This window comes from Cydia splendana, chromosome 17, assembly GCF_910591565.1.
Source record: "Cydia splendana chromosome 17, ilCydSple1.2, whole genome shotgun sequence".
NCBI classification, from domain to species: domain Eukaryota; kingdom Metazoa; phylum Arthropoda; class Insecta; order Lepidoptera; family Tortricidae; genus Cydia; species Cydia splendana.
The window spans coordinates 13,196,016-13,209,031 of record NC_085976.1 but is presented as its reverse complement, the minus strand read 5'-3'; the positions used below and the strand labels follow the sequence as shown (position 1 = coordinate 13,209,031).

The 13,016-nt window shown below is 39.5% G+C and overlaps 1 protein-coding gene across 1 annotated transcript in view; it reads left to right on the top strand.

The window, feature by feature from the left end:
* Window positions 1-12,013, top strand: part of LOC134798836 (elongation factor-like GTPase 1) — a 239,909-nt gene extending 227,896 nt beyond the window's left edge. Inside the window, exons 10-11 of the mRNA XM_063771221.1 lie at window positions 10,924-11,108; window positions 11,785-12,013. Of these exons, the coding sequence (XP_063627291.1) occupies window positions 10,924-11,108; window positions 11,785-11,973 (374 nt within the window). The 3' untranslated portion in view covers window positions 11,974-12,013. The remainder of the gene's footprint in view (window positions 1-10,923; window positions 11,109-11,784) is intronic.
* The last annotated feature ends 1,003 nt before the right edge of the window (window positions 12,014-13,016 follow it).

Sequence of the window (13,016 nt, the reverse complement as noted above, 5' to 3'; positions counted from 1 at the left end):
TTATAAGTAACTTTTCCACATTCATAATATTTTGTATTGAGATCACTCTGACCCACGCTTAATATTATTTTTTATCTCCCATTTATCAACAGTTTTGTATATTAAGCTATATATTTTCTTAAACGTAATAAGTGTAGCTTTACGACTGTATTTTTTGTTTTCAGATTACTGCTACACTTTAAAAAAAAATTGGTAATTATGAAAAAATCAAAAATACGTTTTTTAGTCTTTTCTACTTTATGCTTTTTTTTTGTTAGAAAGTGCATTGTTTTTGTTCCAAAACTAGATTCCTCATCCTTAATTTATCCGAAAATGATATATTACATTCCCTAATAGGTATAGTTTTAGAGAAATGTTGCTCCAAGTGAAGCGCGGCAGCGTCGAACTTTCCCCCTCCCCCCTCACTAAATGAGAGGTGGCTCTCGACGGCTCCCGGTCTGTATCTGCTCAAGACCAGCTAAGAATCAACTGTGCCAAGTTTCAGCGCATAGTCTCAAAGTGCAAGGTCCCCATACAACGGTGTGCAGTAACAAAGCAGCTACTATGAGAATGCGCAATCAAAACGTTCTCTATATAATTTGATAACTCAAAACATTCAAGAATAAGACCCCTGGCTTACAACCTGCGCCTCCTTATGCGGCTTTTAAAATGTTGCTTATTCTACGTTGCATTTAGATTCATACATTTTATTATGAAATTTTATAAATAGCTTAAGTGATTTTGCATTGCAATGCGTTAAAGCTCAATTCGAATGTGCGTAATTTATGCAAATGATTGTGAAATTGACATCAATGCAAGTGCGTAAAGTATGAGTAAGTTGCGGTTTGCTCGTCTCTGGGTTATGCAAGACCCTCAAGGTCTTAGGGCCGACAGGTCGACCAAATTTATCGGCTTCGGTAATGTTTATATCGGAGACTGATTCTGATAATTGTGGCAACTCGAGCCAGCAGTTCTACAGCAAGAACGTGGAAGAAGTGGTGTTGATGCCACTTCTTCCGAGTTCTTTGCATCCAAGTGATCCTCCATCCTTTTTGCGAAGTGATGGGGTGGGGCTGTTCAATAGGTAGGACCTCAAAGACGCAAAGTTATCAACTTATCACCCAAGACGCCGCATAGAGCATATTATGCTCCTAGGGAATAGATCATTTTAAGATAGGGAGATATGTAGATCTCAAATAAATGATACGTTAAATTAAGGCAGCTGTCATCAAATAGATTTTTCACGTTTGGTTTAATACCTAACCGGTCCTTTGATAAAATTAGTATTGGCAAGAAAATACATACTTAACCGGTGAAATTATCATCATCGGTAAGATCATGAACACGTTGATTGGCATTGGAATACAGGTTGGCAAGGAGCCCTATTAGGTATTGCTTTATATTATTATGAGCGCTATGCGCATTAAGAACGACTACTTATTTAATTATAGGTATACCTTGTAACTTATTATGTGAAACAAAGAAAATTATTTAGCGTTTTCACCTTTGAATGCTTATTTACTTGCATGTTTGCCGCAAAACCTACATGCTGTCGCGTTTACTAATTGAAAAGACAATTTAGTTTCCCAACTCGTCAGCCTCCGCAAGGTAACGTCTGCCCACTGCGCTCCAGTTATCTATATATGCGATGTCACATGCAAATATCGCACAACTATATGTCAGTTTCATTGTGATTGTCACCTACTTTTAGTATGCTTAGTCATCAGTTAAGTATCGATACGACTTTCAGACCTTCAAGAATACCTACTCCCATCTTGAAAATGAAAAATGAAAAAATATTTAGTGGTTTTGTATAAGTATTGCTACAATATAGGTTGGGATCTTCTTTTTTTTAAGCAACAGATATGCTTGTGACAGAAAACGCCGCTCTTCCACAAATGCAGGGTTTAAACCAATATGTTTGTGTATATAAATCTAATACTTAGGACTTAAAACTAAAACTAAATACTTCTTCATCTTAAGGGCCGGCAATACACTTGCAACTCCTATGGTTGCAGGTCTCCATGGGCAACGGTAATTGCTTACCATCAGGATCCTGCTCGTTTGCCTTCTATCTCATAAAAAAAAAGTGTTAACATGTTGAAGATACGAGTAATTTTCGGTTGACTTTCGTGTAACTTTTTTTTAATACAAGAGGTTCGAAGAATAGGTTCCAATAATGAGAAAAAGTGTAGAAAATCGTGCCGATCTTGCATCGGCCTCCATAGTTACCAAAAACTATGTCTCCATAAAGTAGAATTCGTTCGTAAATTAAGAACAATGAGTTCATTTACGTACCTAATTAAGACATTTAAGATGTGTAGTGCGGTAAGTAGATGTTACTCTAAAACTATTCGTCTTGACCAAGTTGATAGTTCGTTCAAAAAGCGAATTTAATAGCTTAGCCACAAGGTTCAAATTGCGATGACTGTTGTAGGTTGTCGGTCATCTCACAATGTGTATAAACGCAGGATATGGTCACCGGAGGCTGCTTGCAGGGATGTCTAACATCGCTAAGCCAAGTTCAGTCAAGCCAGTATAAGATGGTCTTCACGTACTCCTTCTTTTTACGTATGTAGAGGTCACACTTATCTGGTTATTGAGGCAATGAGGTTGAGGATTAGAATAAGAGGCTGATCTTCCGGCCGCGCTTCCCCAGACACACCTGGCTTCCTATCGTCATGATCTCGATCGTGTTGATAGCCTAGGAAATTGAACTTGAGACACATTATAAGTACACATGTACCCTTTGATTCCAGTATTATACATTTCACACACACACTCAGAGGAGTCGGAAAATTTTACAAATAGTAGGCTCGAAACTTTGTGTGTATACCTGCTTGCAGACTTAACTACTTATAACCGAACCTTGATTGGCGCCTACTACCAAACCCCCGCTTGTTCGATCAGATTAAACATCCTTATTAAGTGATCTAGGCGTTCACAAGGTTTACAGGTGCCTTATTAATATTATTTTATTATAAGCACGGTCTATTTTGAGACATCTCTATACATAAATGCAGTGGGGCATAATTATAAGAAAACTGAATATACCTACAAATACATACCTAATTACGCCACCTCTATCTGTAGCCAAAATAACAAGACTACATCAATATCAAGTTTCTATTTGGCTGAATGGATAACTGATAAAGATTTAGTTTGTCATTTATACAATTTTGTGTCGTGTGATAAAGTTTAAATAAATCCCCGTTTTTCTATCGCATCGCTAGCTGGAAACTTGGAAAGCCGCCGAAACTACATTATTATTGCCTATTTAATTTTAATCTTCATTTAATCTAGTCAGGAAACATTATACAATAATATTACCTTATAGTTCCGATTTAAATTGTCGTAACCAACATAAACAAAATTCATAATTTGTAATTAAATATATGATTTAGTTGGGTCGATTATGAAATTTCCCGTCATATAACATAATACTAACACTGCATATCCGGCGCATTGCCTCCGGGTCGGGTGTCACTCGACGTGTTTATGTCATGCGAATTATTTGGAGATACATTCGATTGGTTTTAATGAAAGTTAGTTACAAACCCATTTTTAACAAGCAGATACATTTGCGAGCTAAACTACAACTTTTTATATTAAAATTGAAAAATTCATCGCTTCGTGCAAGACTCTAAACTTGCGACCTAACGGAACACCGGTCCGATCGCTCTTAACCAACTCTGTTCAACATAACTGCTGAACAGAGTTAGTCAAGTGCGATCGGACATCGGACCTTTGGTAATCGAACTGGTTAGCGAACAATGAAAACTTAGTGATATCCCTGGAGTTTTAAACGTTCAAACTTCAACCGGTATTGTAGCAGCAGGCAGCCGTAGATGCTTGTTCACCAACAACGTGGTAAAAGAAACAGTCTACTTTGCCGTCATAAAAACTTCTCGTTTTCAAGGCTGGAACTAGAAAACTGAGAGCAGTGCCACCAGTAAAACTGCTTGGAGTCCCCTTGAAAAAGGTCACCGAGTTCATGTACCTTGGTCACTGGGTTACCGAGAGCCTCTCCGATGACGCGGACATCGAACGTGAACGAAGGGCTATGGCGATGAGAGCTAATATGTTGGTTCGTAGGTTTGCTCGGTGCTCACGTGACGTAAAAATCACATTGTTTAAAGCGTATTGCCAGACCTTTTACACCTGCAGCCTATGGACCAACTACACTCGAAAAACCATCAATAGTCTAAGAGTCCAGTACAATAACGCCCTCAGGATGCTGTTAGGGCTGCCTCGCTGGTGCAGTGCGTCGCGCATGTTTCTAGAGGCTAACACGGATGGCTTTAATACGATACTGCGGAAACGTGTTGCCTCCCTGATGCGCAGAGTGCGAGAGAGTACCAATAGCCTCCTGAGTGCTGTTATTGAAAAGTGTGAGTGCCCTGTTATGAGGCATTGGAACTATTTGCATACAGGCGACAGACCTCTCATTTTTAATGTAAAATAATTAGGAATTTAATTGTTTAATTTTGATTTTAATCTTAATTTTGATATATTATTATTACATGTTAATTAGTTTTGTGTCGTGGATATTATAATAATTATTAATTATTTTAATGTATGTTTAGTATGTAGGCACTAACTCTTAAATGTAAGTACTTGTAATACTAACAATTTTATGGACCTATGCAGTCTGAAATAAATATATTGAATTGAAAAAAGAAAAACATAATCTTTCTCTCGGTGCGGCGGAAGGGTTATGTTATGTTATTAAATCACATCCAGTTCCGATCGGACTTAATGCGCTCTTACACGCTATCTGGCAGGAAGCTGGGCAGGATGAAAATTAATGCAGAAGCGATCTGGGCAACCGCGGAGGATAGGACGGGACCGACGTCTAAAATTAATATCCGAGAGACCTTTGCTCGGAAAACTCTAAAATGCGCGTTTTCCCAGGGATAAGACCTAGCTAGATCGATTTATCGCCTTTTTAGGGTTCCGTACCCAAAAGGTAAAACGGGACCCTATTATATTACTAAGACTTCGCTGTTCGTCCGTCCGTCCGTCTGTCTGTCACCAGGCTGTATCTCACGAACCGTGATAGCTAGACAGTTGAAATTTTCACAGATGATGTATTTCTGTTGCCGCTATAACAACAAATACTAAAAACAGAATGACAGACAGACGGACGGTCGGACGGACAGCGGAGTCTTAGTAATAGGGTCCCGTTCTTACCCTTTGGGTAGGTACGGAACCCTAAAAAGCTCCAAGAAAAAGAACCATAATTACTACTAAATACTGTACATAAGTAACATAAGTTAGTCACAACAACGCTACAAATTTCAAAAATTGTCTCATATCCCTCTTCCAATTTGAGGTCGTCAAAAGAACCAGAATCTCTGTCCTGTTCCGTGGTTATTTAGTTTTTCTAAGCTTTCGTGCAGCTCAGAAAGGCGCATGTACATTTATGTCGGTGTATACTTAGGCCTTTTGGTGAGACATTCTGCTGTATTCGAACTTCAAGATATTCACAAGAGACGACACGTACTAGATCCATTCTAGATACGTTATATAGTTTAGATATCAACTAGTTCTCTTTTGCAGCGCAATTCGGGCAACCAATGTCACTTTTACGTTAGATAGAGTAAGATTATCTATTAGATGTGAATTGGATCTCTAAGTCATATCCTGTGGAAATCGTTCAAGAGTATCTCCAGAATCGCGCAAATGCCAAATTTGACAGGTTAGATCTTAAACATATCGTTATCGTATCTTGGTGATGTCTAAAAGATATCTAATAGATGTCTATTTCAAAATCCGAATCGGGCCCATAGTCAGCAACGTTATTCCAAACGGTTGCGGTTGGTCTCGAGCCCTTTCTCCGTCTTAGAGCATTCCTGGTTGTATTTCATCTCAATAAATCTATCTTTTTAATAAATAGCACTAGTTTTTTGCCTATTGATCTATCTTCTATATGTTCTTAGTCAAAGGAACCCAAAACTCAAAACGAAAGGAAGACTCCTTATTGGGATTAGTCCGTTTATGGTGTTTTCTTTTACCGGAAACCCTTACCCCCAGCTTGTCTCACGAGTTACCACTAGGACTAGGCTTCAAACGCTTTGGTTTTATAAGGGGGCAAAGTCAAAAAGTCTCGCCATCTTTTCGAGCGATGGCGCCATACTTTTGGCATACTCTCGAATTGATCAGATGATACTTTTTGACATTTAACAAATTAACACATATCAGTGAAAAAATAAGGATCAAAGTCAAATGGCGTTCTAAAAGTGTTAATCATTTGAAAGATGGCAGTAAATGTACCGACTACATAATTTACTTTGACAATATTCCTCTAATTCTCTTTGCCTAAGCGAAAGCTCTCCTTCGCTCGGTTGTCGATGGGAATATGAGCGTGGTCGGAAACGGCGGCTGCCGGCCAAAGGAAATGGACCACTATTTATTGACGTCAGTATTCTGCCCTTCAATCACTGCCACGGTTTTTACCTTACTTTGTGGTCAGCTAAGCTTGGGTCCGGTGCTCCTGGTCATTACTGTACTAAATGATAACTGAATGTCATATATCATTTAGTATCAATATACAATATTGCTGGAGATTTTGCGAATGTTGCGAGGGATGACATACGCGCCAATGGTCTTACAAAAGAGTATGCCGAAAACTGTGCGAATTGGAGGAGCAAAAGTCGATAAGCGGACCCTATACCACAGAATAAATAATAGTGCTAGGTACAGAAGATTCACTCTCTAACAAAACGCGTCTGTTACGATTAGGACAGATATGACCGCTAGGTGGCGAGAGCGCCACGCGCGGCTTATGGCTAACCACCAAAATTGGTGTGGGACGGATGTACTTATTGTACTTGTAGCTACCTGTTGCAAAGCGACGAAATCGCGGAGTGAGCCACGCCTGCCTATACTTGCCTCCAAAGTAGCAGCAGAGGACGCAACCGGATTAACGCTAAGATGAGCGAGAGACTCTTTCAAACCTCCGACTTTCAAAATCCATCTGATCTCAGTAGCTCGGTCATTTCCATACCTAAATCTAATTTATCACAATAGGTCATGCGACATCACAATTCACGAAAGGTTACAATGTCAAAATACAAAGATCTACGTTTTAATATCTGTTCCTAAAATATAAACGATACACTTTGGGTACCCGTGAATGAGAGTTAAAAATCCATAGTAAGAAAATAACGAACCCTAATCGCTGTCTTCTAATTAGGTCCACATAAAAACAGCATTATAACTTCAACGCTCGTCCCGTTAGGCATAATCGGCCGTGATAGACGGATGTCCTCTGCGCCGTTACCGGGATATAGGCCGCAACGGTGCCGGCTGCTGGAACATGTCATTATGGATGCTTGCTACTTGAACGTGTCCGTGGACAACGAGAACCTAAATAGAGTAAAAAAGAAATAAAAAGCTGTAATCGTTTTAGAACACACAAAAGCTCCAAGTTATAAGTTTTCCATTCCTAAGCTTTAAGAGAATATGTAATTTAGATGCTAGGTCAATGTTTTCAGTTTTAAATAAAATTTATTACGTACGAGTAGTTACCAGAAAATTAAGTTTCATTCTTATCAATTTACTTACATATTTCTTATGTGCCTAGTGTCCACTTATTTGCACTACTCACTTGTTTTTAATGCCTAGTAGATATCTATGAATGCGTAATTGCGTATAGGTACATTTCTTCAAGATTTATTATATTATTATTATTATATTGTTTAATACACTAGCAGCTGAAAGCTGATGCGTGTATATCACTGCACTTGTTTTTTTAACGATTAGTGTTCATTTGTTAAATCTTTGTTTATTTCTCTAAATATTTGTTCCCCTTAATAAAATCCAATAGTAAAAGTTAAAATTTGTCAATAGAGAGAGAGAGTAAAATGACTGAAATTGATAAATCAATAAGATATTTATATTGGATTTAAATAAATTACACATTATTATATATGTAACAAGTTATTGTTACTGTTACTGTTATTGTTAAAATTAGTTATAATTTTATTAATCATCTTCTTAGAAATTATCAATCCTAAAATCATGACAATCTTAAGTCAATTATATAAAAACTACCTACATTCAAGTAACTTAACAGCTGCTTACATATACACACATGCCCATATCTGCAACTCATTGACATCGCCACCACGCGCATACCAACTCATACTTGCAACATAGTATATTTTTCACTGCCGCGTCTTGAAAAATAAACTTTATCCCATATAGTACAAGGTGGACTTTTATAAAACTGTTTTCATTCGGATACGTCGATGAAAAGGTAAGCGTACTGTATTAAATACTTGTTTTCCCAAGATTGCCGCGTGGTGATTGGCCATTCATAAAGTTGTGCTGAATGAACCACAGGAAGCGGGTGTCGTGGAGCGAGGCAAATTGCGCGCAGCCTCTGCTTACGTCACCTCCCATTACGTGGATTGGGAGAAAATATCTCGTGTTTTAAGAGATGAATCGGAAATTAGAAATAACTTGGCTGAATTTCAATAGTGGTACGTAGATATGTAGGTAGGTTTCGAAACAGTAGGTAGTGTAGGTACTAAGTTTCAAAAGTGTGTAAAGTTCCCTTACCGAACCATTTTCTGGGCATTCCACAAAAAGGTCCACTTTATCGGAGATGTGACGCGTATGGCAACTACCTCAACTAACTGCAGAAATCAGTATGTCTGTATCATATCTTTAAAATTAAAGCTAAGTTATCAAACATTGTCATGGCAAATATCGGTTTCTTAACTTTATTATAAGTATTTAAACCGTACCCGACACTTTTTTGGAATGTCCCTTCCTTCGATACATTTCAGTGCGTTTTGTGGTTTGTAAGGATGTTACGGTTGTCCCCTAATAAGGGGTGAGACAAGTGACAGGTCTTAAGTATTAAATCACTTTTAAAGGAACCTACATACATTCCAATAATGGATTGTTCCTCTTTGCTAAGAATGTGAAACAGAACCCGGGGTACCTACAGTTTACTTACTATAAGCACAATATGTATAAAATATTTTGAATGCTGTTAAAAAAATTAAATAAGCAATTAAAACAGCAAAGATAGAATCGGTCAAATAGATCTTTTGGTAACTTCGTAGGTAGGTAGGTAGGTAGGTAGGGAGGTTCAGATAGTGGTCCCAGTGTAGTCGGTGCCCAAAATTCTGTCGTCTCGTCCGTCGCCCGCGTTGTAACCGCACTCGTTTGTTTTTGCCGGTAACCTCAAATACGTGCCCAAATCACGGACGTGATACTCTACTTTATGTCTCAACTTTCTGTGTATTGTGACGTGTAGGTATGATGTACCTAATACCTATTATAATGTCATCTCAAGTCAGTTCAAGCAAAGTTTGCACCGCCTTAGCAGTGACAATGTATGAGATCGTCATACTTAACCCTTGACCAAGCACTTGGCATAACAACGTTGGTTGGGCTCTATATTCTTAACCCTTAACTTGAGGGTAAATTACCTTTTTTACCTTTGCATTTTTTTGGGAGATTAAAAAATGCCTATCAAAAAGTTTACATAAGAATTATTTGCCCCCATTGTTAGCATCGGAACGAACTATTGCCAAAGCTTTTAACAGCATTCCCCACTGATTGTTTGTGAAAACGGGCGCATTGTGAACATTCCACGACACGTTAATTTTCCCAGAGACGTGACCTATTGAACCGGATGCTGGCCGTGACCGGAAGCCCCCCTTACATCTCAAAATGACCGCGACGAATCTTAGGCGGAGAACACACGGTACGATGGGCCACTGAGCAAGCTCCGTATTAGTTTATTAAATTATTAGTCGTAGAAATTCCAAAAACGTAGAGATCACCTATGGAAATTTTAAAATTCCTGCTTTTAATTATGGTCTACAGATACGACACGCTTGTACCTACCTACTTAAATTCAATACGCTAAGAATCTACTGTAAACTAAACTTAGCAACTTAACATGCTTGTTATTAAGTCTCCTATCTCATATTCAACAATTCAATTTTTTTTTTGTGGAAGGGCATACACTGAACTCATCAATCCACTGTGTCTGCTATGGTCCTGCTTTCGTCCCTTAACCAGTCAACACAGTCAATCCTTGTATCTACATACATACATATAATCACGCCTATTTCCTGGGGGGGGGGGTAGGCAGAGACCACGGATTTCCACTTACTACGATCCTGACATACATCTTTCGCTTCCTTTTTAAAATTCCTCATACACGCTCGCCGGTTTAGGGTGCTCTTGACCTGGCCTGGCCTTTCTTCAGGATTTCCCCGATTTGATCCTTGTATCTATAGATTATAAAATACCGGCAAAACTTTATAATACACATAATTATGAGTGTTGCTTGAAACAGTGACCGCTTATTATCAGCCGGACACTAGTTTGTTAGGTACTTTCATGTTATAAAAATTATACAACCTTCCTAAGTTACGCGATTTTTCTTGTTACGCAATTGAGTTGATCAAAATTATGAAAAGCACGGATATCTAGCAATGTAGCTCGGCACCGCACTGCCCCGTGTGTTCTGTCCTTAAAAGAGCCGAGGAATTTTTCTACGCGACTGCACTCCGAATATTTGGTCAAGACTCGAGCCCACGGAGCGAACTTTTTTGGGAGCTCGTTTTTTTCGTCACCGCTTCCTGTTGGCTTCACGGATTGCGGATACGAGGTTTTTACGCCACTTGACAGTTACAAAAATAGTTGGAAAGATGGCTTTTTAGATATTTATGACGTCTTTTTTACTGAAAGCGATTTTGCATGTTCTCTTCTTGTGTTCAAAATTTGTAGAAATGTAGGCCGCGTACCTACTGTAAAAAATATTTTCAATCCTTATTTCTTCACATTTCGGGCTTTTCTGTGGCTTGTGGTCACAATGTTCGAGCCGTCATTACCCGCTGCGTAAAGCGTACACCAGCGACCAAGGGCCTAAGACAAATCAATTCCATATTAATGAATGTTTCTTGTCACCAGGAAAACTTTACGCGGCGTTGGGCCGCCGCGGCGGGCGCGTCGTGGGCAGCGACCTGCAGACCGGCTCTGCATCTTTCCGCGTCCAAGCCCTGATGCCCGTGGCGGAGAGCTTCAAGTTCGCCCTGGAGCTCAGGACGCACACCTCGGGCCTGGCGGCGCCACAGCTGCTGTTCAGCCATTGGGAGGTAAGTTCCTACATAGATGCTCCTGCAGACCGAGTGCCCTTCAGCGTCCATCTGATGCCCGTGACTCCCTGATCTCGTGGCCCCATCCTCCGGCCTGGCGGCAGTTCAACTGTTGTTGTATTTGGAGATAAATCCGACGTATATTATATAGTCACGCCCGCGTTTCCATTTAAATTCACGTTGTATTTCGATATGGAAGATATTTCGATTAGTAGAAATTACCCCGTAGTCGAAATTGGCCCGCTTCACCTTAACAAAAAACCGACACTAAAGAGTGACCATAGGATCTTTGTCGAACACTGTTGCCTAATACAGCGGTCGGCAACAGGCGGCCCGCGGGCCGCATGCGGCCCCCGAGCCGCATGCGGCCCCCGAGCCTTCTTGGCTATTTTGTATGTAATATTGACAAACGACAATGTTTGATTAAGTCATAAAGTGCGGCCCGCATCATCTTCGTTAACTACTATGTGGCCCTTGGCTGCTAAAAGGTTGCCGACCGCTGGCCTAATACATATACAGCTATTCCATACTCCTATTGCATAGTGGTAACTAAGATATATTCTATCTATTATTTACGTCGCTGTCATCGTTAATTTTGGCTGCAATCCAATAAGTTGAATACCTAACTCGTATTTAACTGTAACGACTCAGTATTATTAATCTTCCCTTGTTCCAGGTGATAGAAATCGATCCATTCTGGCGACCCCGCACCGAGGAGGAGTACCTGCAGTGGGGGGAGAAGTGGGACGGCGTGAACCGCGCCAAGGCGTACATGGACGCCGTGCGAGCGCGCAAGGGGCTCGCCACCGACAAGCATCTAGTGCAGCACGCCGAAAAGCAGAGGACGCTGTCCAAGAAGAAATAAAACGTACACTGACCCAGATTTAGATTTGGAACACCTGGCCGTTTAAAACAATATTTTTTTATTTATGGAAATTGTTAAAATATATTTGAGAAAGAACAGTAGTTGCATTTGTACACAACATAAAAAGTTCATAAAAAGGTCAAATACTGCTTTCTCTGAACCAAAGATTTCCTTTGGCAGAATTCCGTACACGGCGGGAAGATGATAAGTGCCGGGAAAAATTGAAGAAATTAGAACCTTATGTACTTAATTTTATTTTAAGTTCAAATTTCTTCAATAGAATATCTCGAGTTATCAACCTCTTCCCGCCGTGTACGGAATTAATCTTTGAGTTCCTAAGATGTATTTAAGAAGTGGAGCCACGCAGATTTTTGATGCATGGGGGGAGGGGATTCTTAGCCTTGGTGACATCTGAAGAGTAAAGCAACTTTCAAAATAAGATATCGACTTCAACTTCTTAACCAACAAAAGCATATGCCTTAAACTCACTCTTGCTCCCTTCTTTTTCTTGTTCTTCTTAAACCACTTTTTACTTTGCCAACCGCACTATTCGGGTAGTACCTAATAATTACGACATTTTTAATACTGTAACGTTACTAAATGTCCAAAAATACACACACACACACACACACACACACATACACTCACACAATAATGTACACGTCACACACAAATTGCACAGTAGTTTTTTCTTATATTACTCGTACCAACTATTTTTAAATAAGCGTTGCATATTTGTATGTAAGGTACTGGCAGAATACCAGCGATGTGGCTTGCCGCATCACAATGCTGAGCCAGCGCCTTTTCTGTGCCACGACACATGGCTTCATAATTTTTTAATGTAATAGTTAATAGTTTTTAGTAATTAAGTTGCTTTGCATTATCTTGTACTTTTTCAATGCCGTGTATGTTGTGGGTATGAATAAAGAAATTATCTATCTATCTATCTATCTATCTATCTGAGTTTAATAACTGTTTAGGTACTCCGTTTAGGGTTTGGAATAATTTACAGGACCAATCCTGCCAAAGGAAATCCTTGGTTC